This window comes from Uranotaenia lowii, chromosome 3 (assembly GCF_029784155.1).
Source record: "Uranotaenia lowii strain MFRU-FL chromosome 3, ASM2978415v1, whole genome shotgun sequence".
Classification (NCBI taxonomy): domain Eukaryota; kingdom Metazoa; phylum Arthropoda; class Insecta; order Diptera; family Culicidae; genus Uranotaenia; species Uranotaenia lowii.
Window position 1 is genome coordinate 250,794,019 of NC_073693.1, and position 19,318 is coordinate 250,813,336.

General features: G+C 38.7%; 1 protein-coding gene across 4 annotated transcripts in view; it reads left to right on the forward strand.

The window, feature by feature from the left end:
• LOC129750729 (GTPase-activating Rap/Ran-GAP domain-like protein 3) overlaps positions 1-19,318 on the forward strand; it is a 599,756-nt gene that overhangs the window by 14,391 nt on the left and 566,047 nt on the right. Inside the window, exon 1 of one of the 4 annotated variants that reach the window (XM_055745743.1) lies at positions 843-1,559. The exons of 2 other annotated variants lie outside the window; for them this stretch is intronic. In XM_055745743.1, coding sequence (XP_055601718.1) covers positions 1,519-1,559 — 41 coding nt within the window. In that variant the 5' untranslated portion in view covers positions 843-1,518. Of the gene's footprint in view, positions 1-842; positions 1,560-19,318 lie in introns of those variants that run through there. One more of the 4 variants, XM_055745742.1, reaches the window with a different exon arrangement.

Here is a 19,318-nt window from a genome sequence, read left to right on the forward strand (position 1 = left end):
TGTTTACTATTATGGGACCTTGCTTGCTATAAGGGTCTCGAAAGTATTGATACACTCAGGCAAACATATTCTCATCATTAGATTAGTGCCAAACATTGTAATTCTTGAAATATTGAAAGTGTCCGTTTTATCCGCTGTGTCCGTCTTGCCCGACTTTCCCCTACCGGTAACGACACCTAGTGGCTCTAAGCTAAGTTAAAAAAATGGCGTTGGATCATTTGAAATCACGGTTGATTCTTACACAAGCTTGGAGCTCCAGCCCGACCTCTGCTTCTCTGTTTTCCTAGGTAAAATATTTTAATATTCAGTGGAACTTTACCGGAAAAAGCTTTACTTTAGGCGCACTAGACGTCACTATATTTTTTCTACTTATAGTGCCGCAAAGTGCTATACACCCAGTTAATCTGATTTTTCCTTCACAGATTCCAGAGTTTATTTCTCTCCGCCACTGTGTTATCAACTGAGTGCCTCCCCTAGTCAGCTGATCGAATTGAGTGAGCTACCAAAGTGGAATAATTTTCTCAACTCATTTTCCTTCGCTCTCCAACGGCGAGCGGCGAGAAAATGCGAACTACTCACTTCCCTTCTTAAATTGAAAGATACAAACAGAGCGGAAATCAAGCGGAGGGTGGTTGTAAAATAACGTAACGCCTCCTCGTGGAGGCAGAGCTTCCGTCAGTAGCATTCGAAGATTTAGTCTGCCGTGAAAAATCACATGATTCGGTTTAGAGGTTGTCCCACTACTCTGGGAGCACAATTTGTCATTCGGCGAATCATCTCTCGTTCGGGTCTTTGGTTTGGGCTTGGCGCGTAACTACATACCTATTATTCTAGCCTTTGTGATTGCGAGGGCGGGAAAGTTTCTTTTAGGTTTTGCCGAGCCATGCACAAAGTTTTGGAGGAAAACTATGCAATCGGAATAGTTCGTTCGATGTGCAATTACTAGTTTCTAGTGCATTTTTGGGGGTAAAAGTTGTTTTCCGGATTTCCGATAACACGTGCGCTCAGTAATTTTCCTTGTGAGTGTTGCCGGATGGTGTTTTTGTAGTTATTTGGTGGCAATCTGCTATCGTCTGTGGCAAATAACGTTCGTTGTTAAGTGGTTTGCTGACCTAATTTCTCGACTCCAAAGAGGGAATGTCAACAACCGTGACATATCGCCTATTGTCAATCAGCCTTTGGAAGGGGAAGGGACGTCTCGTTTGAAGTGAAGTTCTGAAGTGTTATGGCCTTTGCTTGCGTATGGCAAAAGGAGGGATGCCGTAAACCATCATCATCAACACCAAAGGCAATGGCAGTAGCAGCGAGCTTTCCGACGACCAAAACCTTGTTTTTCATGCATCATTTCAATTGAGACGGTTGTTATTCGTAATCAAAAGGGAGGGCCTATTCAAACACACACACAAATACACGCGCGTATCACACAAATACATACCAATTCTCAACCGAACAGTTCGATAGATCTGACATTTTGATTACATTTGTGCCACAGTGTCGTCGCAGGATTCCCCTAACTAAATGGATAAGGATTCGCTAACGAGCGGCGTTGCTGCTAGCAGGTAAAGTTTGAGGCGATGAAAAATTACATTTCTCCCCAACGCGTCATCGTAGGTAATGTAAACGGGGTTGTGGGTGAAAGTTCACTGCCATTATGTTAGAGTGTTTTCCGAGGCGTCCGATAAGATCTTAATTAGAATTAGTTTAATTATGGATTGTCGAGATAAGCGTTGAACTTGACACTTGAGTTGTTCCGTAAAATGTGAACTTTTGTAATGTGTTTTTTCAATCAAGTCAGAAAATATATCGCAGCAAGGCAAAAAAAACTTGATAAGCTGTGAATAAGGGAAACTCAACGATAAATGACAAAGTGTTAAATATTTGAACTTTTTTTAACGGTAAAGCATGGATCACGCATAATCTGGACGCATTAAAAAGGGTCTATCTCGGAGCTATGTAAACGAAATAAAAATGTTTTGAAATAAAAATGTAGGGTTTTTATTGCACTTCGAAGAAAAAATAAAAAAAAAATTATTTCGATGTTGTTTTGATGAAATTTCAAACTTTTTGTCTAGAACCACTCATCATAGTTTGGACACTCTATTCACTGACCTCAGCGGCCATTTTGTTCCACAATCTCTTCATCTCTGTTGCATTCCGAGTCGTCCTACCATTCTTCTTCATCTTCTGTTTGACAATTGCCCAAAATTTTTCGATAGGGCGGAATTGAGGGTAGTTGGGTGGGTTGATGTCCTTTTCGACAAAATCCACCCATTGGCCCAATACCACTGTAGTACCTCCTAGCTGTAGTGGCAGCATGCCAAATCTGTCGAAAACTTTACTGGTCCTTTGTGAGATCTAATGTACGAAAAAAAAACCTTTTTAAGGCACTCCTCCTTGTACATTTCGGAGTCCATGGTCTTGTTTTTCACAAAAAACGGGATTTTTCGTCCGCAGCTGCAAATACCTTGCCAGATCAAACACTTTCTTGCCAACTTACCGGCAAAAACGAATTTGAACTTGGCAAGGACATCACCTCGACCAGTGGCTTTTTAAAATTTTTGGCCAGGAAGCCGCCCAAAATCAGATTTCACGATTTTTGAACCAGACCACGTCGGGTTTTTGACGTGGGTGTCCAAAATTAATTTTCGTCTCACGGCTTCCATTACGTGTAACATTATTGGAACAAAACGAATCGTTATGAAATTTTCAGCACTGATAGAGGAAACATTTCCGAACAAAGTACTGTCAAAGCATTCCAGATCCGACAACTAGGAGCGCTATGGTATAATAAACAGTGCGTCCAGATTTTGGATGATCCATGCTTTATTGGTGAATATAACAAGAAATTTAAAACTTTAGCATCTGAAGAAGACGTAAATACGTTTAATCTGAATGTGACTGTTATTCATAATGTAACCACTGAAAAATGGTCTTGTTTGTCGTTGCCACTCCATGCGGTAGAAGATGATAAGTATCTTGAATTTTTGGTATCCAAGCTAGGATTGGTCGATCTTGGATCGATCTTCGCGAGATCGATCTTTTGAACTCAAATTTTCGATTTTTTGGATCGATTCTTTAGCCTTGGGAAAATCGATTAAATGGGTTTATTTTCGATCCGATCTTTCGATTTTTTTTTTTAAATTTTTCCGGAGATTTTGAGATTTAGTTTTTTTTATAATTTTGAAACCTATACCATTCTTAAGACTGTGTTCCATTATTGATGTTCCCATGCCAGCAATATAATCGAGACTGGTTTAAAAAATAGCCTTTTTTACCGATATACTCTTTAGGAAAATCTGAACTTTTATAGAATGCTCAAGTAATCAATATTCACAAAATCTGGTTACTTGAAAGCTAACTCAGCCTTAAAGTTATCGTCAATATTCTATAGCATTTTTTTCAGCTTAAAAATTAAGTTCTTATCGAAACTTTCGAGTTTCACTGTCGATAATCGGTAGAAGACTTTTCAGCCTTCAAATGAGACCGCAATAAAAAGGATTTCTAGAAAAATCAAGTATTCAGTTTTATCTACATTTGAATTATTACATTCCTCAAATTAATATTTTAATATTGCTTCTACTTCAATAAAACTATTCTTGAAAAATTTTGATGCTTGAACCTTGAGCCTTCCTGATGATAACTGAATAAGTGTAAATAAAAATCCGTAGCCTTTTCAAAATAAGCATTCTACCAAGTTTCATTCTACCTAATGGTTGAAATAAAATCAGTCAAGTTATAATATTTAGACTTATTTCTATCTAACGCGCTTATGATTTGAACTTGAAAGTATGTCGTATAGAGAAACGGATCATATTTATTCTGTTTTATTTTATACTAGCTGATTTTACCCGGCCTTGCTCGGGTTCACAAAAGATATTAATCAAAATGAGTCGTTTGATTTTTCGATATATTAGAAGCTTTATATTCATGATTTTAAGAAATTGGGCCCATGTTTGGCCACGTAAGTTTTGTAAGTCTTTTAAAAGTTTTTATTGAGATTATTCACAGTGTTTATCGATTTCATTTTTTTAGAAGAAGCTTATAGTTTTAAGGATTATGAATTGAATTTCAAAATAATTTCCTTCTTCTCTATCACAAAAAACTTTAATCTCTTTTGGAGACTATCCCACTTTTCAAGATGGATGATCTCCCTGTACAATGGTATATTTAAGTTTTATTTAATTAAAAATTTCTAAAAACACTTCCGAACCTTGTTGAACCATGTTTAAGACTCATTTGGCATGTTTTCAATTGTACGTTTGCTTTTTTCGCTTTTTTAATTTAAATCTGATTTTCTTAAATGTGAAAGTTGCACTAAAAGTTTCTTGGAGTTATCGAAAAGAAATCATCTCTGAACCGAAATAACCATTTAAATGTTATAGAAATGGTCTTATTTGAGTTCCATTAATTATTTTGAAGAGTGATCAATGTTAAAATTCTTTGAAATCATTTGTTTGAACTCGCAGTACCAAACGGTTTTTTTTTCAAAATTGGATGGTAGAATTGAACACATTGATGACCAAAAATAAATCAAAAAGTATAAATAAATTGGCCAATGAAATAGGATTGTATAAAACTAAAAACCTCAGATTGTATTATCTAATCAATTTTCTAATCCCCCATTTAGATTCCCCGGCGGCTATTAAAGCGTTGAAATTGCAGCCTTCATCATACATATATGTAACTCTGAATCTAATGATTTTTTCTTTCTCTATAAGGAATCTTTAAAATTTGAAAATGGTTGGTTAAAAGCTGGAGTTTATGAAAATCGGTTCATTAGTTTTTCAGCATTCAGTCCAAATAGTTATTCAGCTGAAGAAGCCAATTCACTGTTGACTGTTCAATCCACTGTATATCCTTGTAAACTCTCAAAGCCCCCCAGCGGGGCGGTAGGCAGCACATTGAAAATCACTACAATTTTAGTCAATATATTCTTTACAGGATATTTGTAATTTTCAATACAAAATGTAGGCTCATTATTGCATCCAAATATCTCGTACCGGTACCACGTGTTTTGAACAGTAGAAGGAAAAAACACCCGCCAAAATTTTACCTTTCAAATCTTTGATGCTCAGCAAGCTTTGATTTGCTTTCCAGTCCACGTGAACTCTTGATGGTTGTTTCTAATGCCCGGCCCATAGTGATGGTGAAAACAACCCCGCCAAAGGGAAAAAATGGGTTCTGAAAAATGGGTGCCATGACTTTTGATTTGTGGGAAAAAAACGAAAGTTCTATGGGAGGGCCCCTTTTCTCAGGTGGGAGGGGCTCGAAACTATTACCAAAACCTTCCCATGATCCAAACACATAACTGTACCAAGTTTCAGGCTGATCGGTTAAGCGGTGTGGATTTGTATAAGGTGCATACAAACAAACATATATAGTCCAACTCATCTTTATATTATGCATACAGAAAAAATCCAAAATATGAGCGCTAATAATCATAGCAGCTTTGCCTACTAGCGACACGTCGCATACGTCGCGACGTTGAAAATAATAACGACGCACCGCAAGTTTCTTAGCAGACCTGGAGCATGCGATTGATGCCCTACGGAAAATATACAATAAATAACATAAACATTGTTCGAGTACTACATCGAAATCGCCTACTGGACTTAAAAAAGAAAAACAAACCTGCGAATGACAGAAATCTCGCTAGTAAAAAAGCGTCGCTAGTCCTACTGTCGCTATTCGGTTTGGTGCTATACACATAATATATTAGAAGATGTCATATTCATATACACTCAACCAAATTCATGAAAAGTTTAACATTCTGATATTGAATAAGAATTTTTTTTTCACTTTCAAATGTATGGATTTTCCTGTCGAATTTCACTTTTTACTTCAGCATAAAGCATCCCTCAGGCAACACCCCTCACGAAAATTTGAAAGATCGATCTTGCAGAGATCGATCCTTTTGCTTCGATTTTTTGGGGGGATCGATCCTGGAACCATTTAGCTGAATCGATCTCGGGAATCGATCTTTTCCAGAAGATCGAACAATCCTGTAGCACATCATCTCGATTGTGCTAATCGTCATCACAATTGTCACAATCGTCATCGGTGCCACATCTAGGAACCCGATAAATTATAGCAAATTTGTAATCTGTACACAATAGAAACACACACACTAAGGAACACACACTTGATCCAAATTTTGATTTCAATAAAACACACATCCAGTTTAGGCTTACAACTCAATCAGAGCACATCATTTCATCCTGATCTGAAAACCCCAAAGTTGATAAGAGTGCCTAAAGATTGGTGACCCCAGACAAAAACCGAAATCGTATCTCGTGTCTCGCTAATTCATACTTATTTTCGGTCGATTACGTGCACGCGAAATGGAGGATAATAAATCCAACAGCACCTCGAATCTGCAGCCGGTCGTTGAAACGATACACGCGCCGCGGCTTAATCCACCCAATATGGCCGACGCGAACATCGAAACTTACTTCATGTCACTGGAGTTCTGGTTCGCAGCCTCTGGAATCGGGCCGCAACATGACTCCCGTAAGTTCAACATTGTGATGGCACAAGTGCCCCCAAATAAGTTGACCGAACTGAGGTCGATTATTGAGGCCACTCCAGCAAGCGATAAGTACACCTACATTAAGACGAAGCTCATCGAGTATTTCGCCGATAGTCAACAGCGGCGCCTGCAACGTGTTTTGTCGGATATGCCATTAGGGGATCTAAAGCCAAGTCAACTCTACAACGAGATGAAACGAGTTGCGGGTAATTCCCTAGCCGACACTGTATTGGTTGACTTGTGGGCGTCTCGATTACCTCCGCATGCTCAAGCCGCAGTTATTGCATCGAGAGGCGACACGAACGACAAAATCACCATTGCTGACGCCATCGTGGATTCTATGGGACTACGAAAAATCCACGCCATCGAATACAATGGACCAAATTCAGCAATGGCGACTTCACATGGTGCAGAGACAGCAGCTAGCGATCCGATCCAGGAGCTTAAACGGGAAATCGCTGAGCTCTCCAAAAGGCTTGATAAAGCGCTACCCATTCAGCGGAATATACGCAGTCGGCCGCGTTCCCGTTCTCGAGGAAATGAGCAGCAGTACCCTCGCCAGTCAAGAGAGCCATCGGTTGGGTTGGGTGTGCGTATTGTGCAAACAGTCATATTATGGTTCACCGTAAAAATATGCAAGTTGTGCCAAAGAGAAATCCGAATATAAAATATTGAGTGTTTAATTAATGCGTTAAAAACACAAGAGATTCCAGTAACAATAAACCAAAAGAAGAGATAATGTGTTTGTAACTATTGCGTTCCCTTTGCGTTTCAGAGCAAAACAAGGAATGAAAAGTATTTATAAAAGTGTTTCAATATGACGGAATTTGTGTTTTGCAATAGAAATTTAAATTAATATCCAGAACTCAAAATCTGCATTCATAATTATAACACAAGAAAACAAAATTCATATTTTCCGAGGTGTTAACAACATTTATATAACACCACACTGAATGAATGTGATAAAGTTATCTTTTAATGATTACAAAATGATGATGACATAATTTCTCGCATCTTAAGCTAGTTTTCTAAGGTTCTTTTTTTTTTTTTTTTTTTTAATTTTTATATTAAGTTTGAAAAACCGAGTAAAAAATGTACAAATTTGAACATTTATCGATGCTGTAAAAAAACTTTACCCAGTATGACGGATTGGCTTGATAATATTACCCACAAACTTTTCACTGGTTTCGTCATACTATACCAACACTGTTTGTGTAAACATATTTTTCGAGCAATCACTCAATTTTTAAAATAAATATTTTTATAACTCAGTAAGGTGTCTGGGGGTACAACGCAACAAAATGCAAATCAAAGAAACACCTTGTAAATCTCGTTTCCATGTGCTTGACTTGAATATGAATGTTTTTCATCACGCGTTTGTAAACATCGAAATTTCATCTATCTTAACATTTATTTTTATGATTTCAGCTTGTAGAATTTTTCATAGTATTATTTAACCCCTAAATGTATACAGTATTCATATTTTCGGAAAAAAATTGTAAAATAAGTTTTTACAGTCCATAAAAATTTCTGCAATTGGTGTTCTCATGCGTAATTTTACCCAAAAGTGTAAAATTCGAAAAAGATCTATAAAAAAATGGTTTTAACTAAATGATCAATTTTCCTGAAGACTGTGTGTAATTAAGCGTCATTTCTGGGCGAAAAAGTCATAAAATTAAGTATGTTTCCACGTTTTGTAAAATACGGGAATTATAAAAACATTTTAAACCAAAATCAATCATGAATATTATTTATTGCACAAGTCAAAATACTTTTCAGCCTTCAACAGCGCTGTGAAATAGATCAAAATTTTCAGAAAAAAAACTTAACTAAACAAATCTTCCTTTTGCGATGTTAGCAATAATAAGCAATTTTCAGATAGAAAATGTAAAATATATTTTTTTCGAATCGTTGTATTTATTTTTAACAAGATTATCCAGACAAAATCTGTATCGATTTTTCGGAAATTTGCCACATTCTTCCCTATAATCTGTAGCGATCAATGAACAAAGGATAATGAATAGATCCTAATAATATTTTGTTGTTCATTAAGGTTACTTACTTTATCAGTTACTAGCTGATCCCATACGAACTCCGTTTCGCTTTCAACTTGGAATATGTCGTTAACACTTTGTATGAAATTCAATTGCTAAGCATTTTCCAGATGTACTTCCGAATTATTTGTTTAACAATAATTTTAAAAATGTTGGACGATCACTTTTTCTGTCTGCTACTAAATTTGTAATCAGGAATCAATTGACCGTTCCAAAAACCTCCGTGTATAAATTTCGACTCGATTGTTGCATAACAACGCAATTATTGCCGTTCCCTCGAAACTCCCGTGTGCAAATTTTCCAAGCAATCCATTGCATAGTAACTTCAATATTCCTTAAAACTTTGAAAAATTAATTAATAAGAACGACCCCTTTTGTCGATCCCTGGCAAAGCATTTGACATCTGAATTTGATTGCCCGTCCCTGAAAACTACCGTGTGCAAATTTTCATCACAATCCGATGTATAATAACAATGATATTGCAAAATTATTGAAAGGTTAATATGGACGACCCCCTTGGCCTACCCCTTACACTGAATTCAATACCTGAAATCCATCCCTCAAAACTCTCGTGTACCAATTTTCAATCTGAATTTGTTGTAAAATGACGACAATATCGCATTAACAAGTTAATATGGACGACCCCTTTGGCCAACCCCTGATTTCAATTTGGATAAGTGAAATCAATTGTTTATCCCTAATAACTTCTATGTGCAAATTTTCATCCCAATCCTTATACATCGGAAAAAAACGTCAATATCACTAAGATATTGAAAATTTAATATGGACGACCCCTTTTGCCGGCCCCTTACATTGAATTTGATACCTCAAATCGATTGCACGTCACTCAAGACTATCGTGTACCAATTTTTATCTGAATACGATGTATAATAACGTCAATATCTAAAAAACAGCGATATGTTAATATGGACGACCCCTTTGGCTGACCCCTTACACAAAATTTGACACCTCAAATCGAATGCTCGTATTTCAAAACACTCATGTGCAAATTTTCAACACAATCCGACGAAAAGTAACGTCAATATCGCCAAAACAATATTTGTCTTGTATGGACGACTCCTTTCAGAAGGGGTCATCCAAAAATCTGAAAACATTTTTCATCCTTCCTGGTCCTAATGAGCGTCCATGCCAAATTTCAGACCTCTAGCTTTTAAGACGGCTGAATCTATAGAGGACAAACAAACAAACAAACATACAGAAATTGCTTTTTATATATATAGATTATTGATCGATTCAACTCGAAATTGATTAGTTTTCAAATTTCCAAATGCCACAAAAATCGAATTTAGGACCAACAAATCTTCCAAAATCAGTTTGCCTATGTTTTAATTTTCCCTTGTGATTTTAAATTATCCTGTTATCAGTCAACTGTTTTTTTTTCGGCAACAAAGCATTCTATCAAACTAAACATTCTCAAGATGTTATACTGAAATTTGATTTACACTGCTGGAATTTTAAGGTCTACACCAATTATATTGCCAAAACTGCTTTCTGCTCATCCCCACAATATTATTTTAAGTTGAAATCCAGTTTAAGGTTTGATACTCTGCATATTTCAATTGCAATTTTTTAAGAATCTTCACTAAAGATTAATATTAAATTTAAAAATCAATCCTTCATTTCATGATTTTTTAATTTTAATTGAAAATCATCTAAAGTTTCGGAATTATGTGTAGACATAATGAAGATACATGAAGAAAACAAAAAACAAATTTTTCACTTTCACGATTTCATTCGTTTCACTACAATGAAAATTGTAATTTTGTATGATAACTTGAAATTCAAGAACATATCAATTAAAATGAAGTTCCAGAAACTTCGGAAACTGATTTTGATAATTTTACTTTCAACTAAATTTAAGGTGTTGATTTTTTATACTGATTTTTGATGGTTTTCAGAAGCATTTCCTTGTCATTTTCAAAAAATCGTAAGAAGGAAAAATGTTAGAAAAAATCTGTCACTGCCTCTTTTCCGATTTGAATTATGCAAAACCAAATGTGTTTTTTTAGTGGATTGAGGTCGGAACAAATATCAAACTTTTCTTTGTCCCCCTCTTTCCTTCGTTTATCCACAAATTATGAAGGGAGGAATAGATAAAGTTTAAGGTATTTTTTATGAGAAAATTGAAAAATTCTTCTTAAATTCAAACAATTCAAAGAGCGAAGGTCAAACTGTAGGAAGTGGGCATTGTATCACCTTTTGGAAACGAGACTATGTAAAATTATCGATCTAAAATAACTCGGTTTTTCGGTTTTGTGTAATGTAGATTTTATGTAAGTTTTTAGTATGCAAGCTTTGTCCAATCTGATCCAAGTAAATTTTGATTATGTTTTTTCATAATACCAACCCCCCGCCCTTCCCTGATCTGTTTGAACTTCAAATTGTCAAAGGGGTATAAGCGCCTAAGATGAAAGCCTTTTTTTGAAAAACGCGCTTTGTCGTTGTTGTGTTTTTCCATTTTCCCTATTTTGTTCAAAAAATTTTATTTTTCTTCCAAACGTAAAAGTATGTAGATAAAATTCTAAAATTTTGAAACAAATTCTCAATATAGTAGTTTGAAATATGAAGAATCGTTTGGCATCACAGACTTAAAATCGATCATTTTCGAACTTACTTAGTATATCAACAAACATTATCTTCTTGGTTTTTTGAAACATACATAGTTGCGATGATGACATTGTTTCATATTGAATCCCTACGAATAATGAAAGCCATCGTTCAACCGGCGATGATTTGCAAAAGATCTTCTTTTCATGAGAACATGCTTACCCGGTAAAAAATGTTAAATAAAACAATATCGTCTTCCAGAAACACACACGCATTCAAACGAGAGAACATTGTTTACATTGAATGGGATATTTTTCTATTCTTTGCAAACAACTCAGAAAATTCTTTCATGTCAACAGCACAAAAGTAAATGGTAAAGATACGGGTAGCGATGCGGTCTCCCAGCAAGAAAAGAAAAAGACCTTCCGTTTGCATACTGTGCGCTTAGACTATACAAGTAGGGTATGAAGGCAGACAAAATAAAACGTAAGAGAATGTAATGTCCTTTCTACTATAGGCAAATCTACGGGAAACCTTCGGCACGTTTAAGAAAATCCCACAGCCACTGAAAAACTTCCCACATTAGGGAGCGCCTCCTCTACGTTATACAAAAAAAAAAGCTGGCAAATGCCCGCTGCTTCATTTTCATACCAATCATCAGATGCCTCGCTTCCGGTTTTCCAGCTTCTTGAGGAAAAATCAAGAAAAGTGGGCAAGGAAAATCCTTTTCCTGCACTACACTACAGTCTGTTGTCCTACACGGCAGGGTGCTGTGAAAACTGGGTCAACTATTTAGGTTTAGTGTTGTTTCGTTTTCCTGCTTCATGTGTTTGCATACAGCTTTAGACTTAAGAGAAACGAGTATAAGAATCATGTTTCAGATTAACAAAGAAAAAACTTGAATTTGCTAGAGAATTTAATTTTATGATGGGGATCTGAGTAAGTTTATCGTGATTGAATAACAAATTTAAGATTAAGATTCTTGTGAAAGATTTAAAAATTCTCAGTTCGAATTTACAATGAAGGATCACGTTTGGGATTCATGTTTAAGAATTTGGGAAAAATTTCAGCTTTATTTTCCAAATTTCTTATATGTGATTAAAATTGAACACCAAGCCACTTTCAAAACTTTTAAAATATAAAACTGTTCTTCAACCATTTTACAGTACAATCAGTTTAAACCTCATAATCAAATCAAGGTGAAGTGTCGTAAATAAAAAAAAACATAATCAAATTTGACTCAATCAACAGACAGACAATACATGTAAATAAATAGGATAACAGCCTCCGCGAACAATACCAAATAGCTAGGCCATCGTTTCAAAGTTGCTGAAATTGAATTCCGCTCTTCTCGACAATGTTTACGGTTGTTTGAGTATTGCTATGTTCCTTTGAATGCTCCCACATTAGATAGCTTCCTACCCGTGCCGTTTTGTGCTCCCTTTTCAGCAATAGTCTTTGATGTAGGGAATTTCTAGCAAAGCAACCAAAGATAATCTTTCTTTTTTGTTTCTGTCGTTTTCTATTGGGTAGAACTAAGCTCGCGAATGTAGGCCAGACCAAGCTACACCAAGCGCGGCAAGAAGGGCTGTTTTCGAACTTCCGGACTTTTCTTCGTTTTACAAATTGAAACGTGCCGTGAATGCATTCTGTTGAATCGTTGTTTATCTGGAAAAGGGAATCGGTTATGGTTGAATCATGAATAGGTTGCTAATTTAATTTTGAAATTGTCAAATGCAGATGGCTAACGTTCCAAAAAAAAAACTTTGACCAGATTATTGAAAGATAAATACACCAAAGTTTTCAAAATGATTTTTGCAATAATTTTCCATCACCCAGATGTAGTTAAACGGAATTCGAAATAAATACGGTGTCTGAAACAATGTTTTTTAAGTTCTTTTGATGGAAAACACTTAAGAAATTTTCAAGTTGGTAGAAGCATAGCTATCAGTGCTCTCAGGCTTGCAAGAAAAGAAATGAGATCTAATACCTAAGACATGAGACCTGAGACATAAGACATCAGACATGAGACCTGAGACCTAAGAACTTACACCTGAGATCTAATCCATGAAACATGAGTCATGGGACTTGAGATATGAGATATATAATACATGAGACAACGAGACCTGAGACTTAGAAACTTGAAACTTGAGATCTAGGACACGAGACATCAGACAGGAAATTTAGGACTGTAAACCTGAGACATGAAATCGGTAACATGAAACCTGAATACTGAAACATGAGACATAGGACAGAGACATAACATATGAGAAATGGGACATGGGACATGAGACATCAGATATGAGACGTGGGATGTGAGCCATGAAAATTGAAACTTTAAACCGCAGTCATGAGAATTACTTATTCACTTACTTAATGATCCCGCGCCGATCCTCCGGTGCATAGGGCCGTGGTAAAAGACCTCCACTGTTGACGATCCGGAGCCAGCGTCTTCACTTGGTCCCAGTCAACATTCTCGTCGACAGTTCGGATTTCAGCGGCTAGGCTTCGCCGCCACGAGTTTCTGGGTCTGCCTCTTCTTCGATGACCTTCTGGATTCCATTCTAGCGCCTCCATGGAAATCTCGTTTTCATCTCTTCGCAGCGTGTGCCCAGTCCATCTCCACTTACGTTCCCGAATCTCGATTTCTAGCGCCCTTTGATGACACCGGCGATGTAGTTCCTCATTCGAGATCCAGTTGCCAGGCCACCAAGCGCGGTGATATTCCGCAGGCAGCGGTTTACAAATACTTGCAGTTTTCGCGTCGTCACCGCATATGTGCACCAAGTTTCGCACCCGTACAGCAATATGGATTTTACGTTTGAGTTGAAGATTCGGATTTTTGTTCGTAGAGAGATCTGGCGTGACCGGCAGATGTTTCGGAGACTCGCAAACGCAAATCGGGCCTTTCTGATCCGGGTTTCGATGTCTTTCCTGGTACCACCATCAGGCGTTATCTGGCTACCAAGATACTGGAAGCACTCCACTTTCTCAACTTGTTGCCCAGCTACCATGAAACTGGAGGGATCTCCTGTGTTGATCTCCATCGACTTGGTCTTTCCGACATTGACTTTGAGACCTGCTGCCTTGGAACTTTCGGTGAGGTCGTCGAGTTTGCTCTGCATGTCCGGTTGTGTTTGGGCGAGCAAAACAATATCGTCAGCCAGGTCAAGGTCGTTCAGTTGCTCCATTGTTAAAGGATTCCACGGCAATCCTCGGTTCGGTGCACAGTCGATCGATCCAGTCAGAATCTCATCCATTACGATGAGGAAAAGTAGCGGTGATAAGATACATCCTTGTCTCACTCCAGCAGTTACCGGGATTGGTTCGGACAAGACACCATCGTGCAAGACCTTGCACGAAAATGCCTCGTATTGTGCTTCGATGAGATGGACTAGTTTCTCTGGGACCCCTCGTCGCCTTAGAGCCGCCCAGATGTTTTCATGATTAAGTCGGTCGAATGCTTTTTCGAAATCAACGAACACCAGCAGAAGAGAGTCCTGGAATTCGTTGATTTGTTCCAGTATGATTCGTAGCGTTGTGATGTGGTCCACACATGATCGTCCGGATCGGAATCCAGCTTGTTGCCGTCGGAGTGTAGCGTCGATTTTCTCCTGGATCCTGTTCAGGATCACTTTGCAGAGTACTTTGAGGGTTGTACAGATCAACGTTATGCCTCGCCAGTTACCGCACTCTGTCAGGTCTCCTTTCTTCGGGACCTTTACGAGGATACCCTGCATCCAGTCGGCCGGGAATGTTGCAGTATCCCAGATGTCAGCGAAAAGACGGTGCAACATTTGTGCTGATAGGGAAGGGTCGGCTTTCAGCATTTCAGCAGGGATGCAATCGATCCCAGGTGCTTTGTTGGATTTCATGTTTTTGATTGCCGCTTCTATTTCAGCCAGCGAGGGCGCTTCCGAATTGACGCCATTTATGCGACTTACTGTTGGCGCTTCAAGCTGCGGGTTCTGTTGGCCATCGCTATTCGTGACTCGGAAGAGTTGTTCGAAGTGCTCAGTCCATCGTTTGAGCTGATCTGTTCGATCGGTCAATAACTGACCTACTCGGTCTTTCAGCGGCATTCTTGCATTAGTCCTTGCACCACTGAGGCGGCGAGAAATGTCATAAAGTAATCGGATATCTCCATTGGCGGCGGCTCTTTCCCCCTCTTCGGCTAGGGAGTTTGTCCAGGCTCTCTTGTCTCGTCTACAAGCTCGTTTAACTGCCTTTTCCAGCTCCGCATATCGTAAGCGGGCGGCTGCTTTGGCTGACCCGGTACATGCCTGCTCAATTCCGACTTTCGCCTTTCTCCGATCATCGACCATCCTCCAAGTTTCATCCGACATCCATTCACTTCTTCTTCCACAAACTTTACCGAGAGTACCATGGCTCGTCGTGATAAAGGCATTCTTGATTCCACACCACTGTTCTTCGACTGTTCCGTCTGTCGGCAGCTCCGAGGCTCGGGATTCTAGCTGTTCAACGTATGCCCTTTTCACCTCTGGATTCTCCAACCGGCGGACGTCGTATCGACACCCGACTTTCTCCTCGCGCCGTTGGACACGTGCAACTCTCAGTCGTATCTCGCCAAGGACGAGGTGATGGTCAGATGCAATGTCTGCGCTTCGCTTGTTGCGGACATCAAGAAGGCTCCTTCTCCATTTTCGGCTGATGCAGATGTGGTCAATTTGATTTTCTGTTCGGCCATCTCGGGATACCCAAGTGACCTTATGTGCTGGTCGATGGGGGAAGAGCGATCCACCGATCACCATGTTGTTATTGCCACAAAATTCTACAAACAGCTCTCCGTTTTCGCTCATCTGTCCTAGGCCATGGCGCCCCATGATGCGCTCAAGGTCTTGATTGTCGGAGCCAATCTTTGCGTTGAAGTCGCCCAAATGGATTTGAATGTCACCCTTCGGAATTCTCTCTACCACGCTGTTCAGTTGACTGTAAAACTGCTCTTTCTCCTGCAAATCGGCAACGTCAGTTGGCGCATAACACTGGACCATTGTAAGGTTTCTAACCCGTGTTCTAAATCTGGCTACGATTATTCTTTCGTTTATCGGTTCCCATCTAATGAGGGCCGCGTAGGCCTGCGGGCTTAACAGGAAACCAACTCCTCGTTCCCGAGTAGCATGTTCTCCTCGTATGCCAGAGTGAAGCAGGACTTGCCCGGATTGTGTCTTGTGTTCTCCAGTATTAGGCCAACGGACTTCGCTCAGTCCCAGAATTTCAAGCTTGAGGCGGCTAGCCTCTCTAGCAAGTTGTTCCAGTTTGCCTTGTTGGGCAAGGGTTAAAACATTCCAAGTTCCAATTCGTGTCCGTGTTTTCATGCTAAAAGTCGTCGCCAAAGTTCCAGATCGGTCATTTCTTTCGGATTCCGTAACAAGTTTATGAATCGGGAGCAGTAGGTTGTTAGCCTAAAGTCCCTATCCCGCGATGGGGCTGCCATCTTGGACTTAGCTGGCGGGAGCCGCATTTCATAAATTCAGCCGCTTGCTGCAAGACAGACGCTGTTTGAGCCGCCCCTGACCTGGAGAACAGACGCTCGGTTGTTGTTGCACGCCGCCCCTGACCTGGGGAACAGACGCGTGCGGCCACCTTCTCAGTCTGCATGCGACCAAAGCATCCACCGGGGTTGGGTACCCGATCTCCGCTTAGGTTACTCGCACCCCAGCCGGCACCGCGGGGAGGTAGAGATAGGAGTTATGAATAAGAGGTGATATGACCACTATGGGGTCTCGTGTTGCACATTATCCACCGTTTACCAGCCTAAAAAAAAAAAAAAAAAAAAAAAAAAAAAAAAAAAAAAAAAAAAAAAAAAAAAAAAAAAAAAAAAAAAAAAAAAAAACCGATACAAAAAAAATCAATCATATTTTTTTAAATTTATCAAAGCCAGCTCACACCCTTGATTGATGGAGATTTCTGATGACATTATCTAAGAATTGTTTTATCCACATCGGTCAATACCATCGAATTGGGCATACGAATAAATAAGGACAAAAATGAAACCATTAAACCCCCATTGCTTGACGTCGAATTTCTCAAAAATCAATTTCAGATCCCATCGAAAATCATTGTCATTTCCCAAACCTATGATGGTGTTCGGTAGCTTTTAATAGGGTGTGTGTTCAAATCTGAGCTCAAGCTTGAATGGGTTGAGCAGGATCTCATTTTCGCATGGAGCTTAAATTCGTGCCTGACTTCGGAGAAAGTCATTCAGCTGATGATGGTTAGATTTTGGGTTTTTTGAATGCGGTTCGGGGAGCCGCCAATGACATTGGTCTCAATCCCATTTAGGTCCAATGGGTGGCTGGTTTGTAATTTTATGCATCATTTCATGCGGGGCTTATTGTACAGGAAAATTAATTCAAATTATTTTCAATGCGACAAATTTACGTACAAACACGTTTGGAAATTTATCGATGCACTTGGGAAAGTTAATTCTCATCACAAAACATTCCTTTTGAGAAATCAAAATTTTAGCCGAGCTTAACTTTATAATGTCCGAACCTTTCTCCAGACACCTACATACGTGTTACTTAGTTCCGATTGAAGGGGAAATTGAAAAACCATCAGCAGAGAACGAGACTGGCCAATCAATTCGATCTTTGGATGCTGACTGAGATTGAACCAAAAACCATTCAGAGAAAAGTGTCCTTGCGGGCTTTTGACTTTTTTCATTAATGCCCGTTTGGATTATCTGGGATACAAAAATGATTTTTTTGTAAAGGGTGGATCCAGCTTCTTTTGTTATGTTTTATTCCTTTTTTCTACTTTGAAATGCGCTCAATCATCTTTTGATTGGAATAATCAAAACTAATATAAATTATTCTGTTCCAATATTTAGATCAGTGAAATCATTAATGAACCTTGCGCTTAACAATGTCATCCACAAAAAAAGTCACATGTTTTTTTTGCAAGCAAGCTTTATAGCTGGAATGCAACTGAAATTGTCTTCGTGTTCGATGGAATGCTTTCAACAAGGTTTCAACAAGGTATTAACGTTCTAATTAATCGAAAAAATCTAAAGATAGTTTGAAAAATAAAAACATTTTTTAAACAGTTTAATGTTTATTGAAAATAATTAATGTCTATGCTTTTTGCCATTTACTGCATTTTTAGTACTTCAATGGAAAATTTTGTTTTGTAAAAATTGACATTTTCAAATGATATTTTTATATTCAAAACCTTACGCGTACAAACGATATAGTGATTTTGGATTTTTTTTCCAAGAAAACACAGCACCATTTCCCCTAGCTGGAAATGATGTCATACATCAACTGAGTTGTAAATGCTTTCCCCGGTCGGGTAATATTGTTGCATTTTCCCATGACGACGACGACGACGGCAAACTCTTCATCGGACCACGATAAATTTGATAGGTATGCTCGAAAATCTCCGCACAGAGCGCCATCCCACTTAAGGCAAAGCACACCTTGGCGTATATTTATCATCATCCGTCGACGCATTTCGCCTTCAAAACCATATCGGGGGAAAAGTACGCCGAGGTACTTGACGAAACTTTTTCATCAGAATCCCTTGATGAGCTTTCGACACGGAGCGAGAACAGAACCAGAACGTGCCCAGGACGTGCAACCGAGAGTCACCAGGTTTGACGTGTGTGATACATTGAAGGTCCCGACGTTTGACTTTGACGCACCAGAACAACACGACGACCCAAGGCACAAAGAATTCTATACTGTACCTACTGTATCAAATTTTATGTTCTCCAGAATAGGGGAGATGGGGGAATAATGGCCACCTTAAGGAAAACGCTTATTTAACCATAGAGAACAGCTGTAATATGTGAATTACATCATTGTTTAGTATTCAGACACTCAAATAGTCTATTGCCTAATTGGATGAAACTGGAAAAAGTAGATAAAAACGTTTAAAAATGCATTTTAAAAATTTTTGCCGAAAGCTGAAAACCAGTCACTATAGAGGCATAATGAGAAACCCCCCGAGGCATTATGAGCACCATTAATGAAGGCAAAATGAGCATTGTCTGCCGGGGAATCTAGCAGCGAATTCGACTCGATGAAGTCAACTGAGTAATAGAGCTACAGCTTGACTTGTATCGTCTGACGATTTGGCCTATTGGTAAGATGTCGGAGAGGTAATCAGTAGGCTCGAGTTCGATTCCTGGTCGAGGTGATTT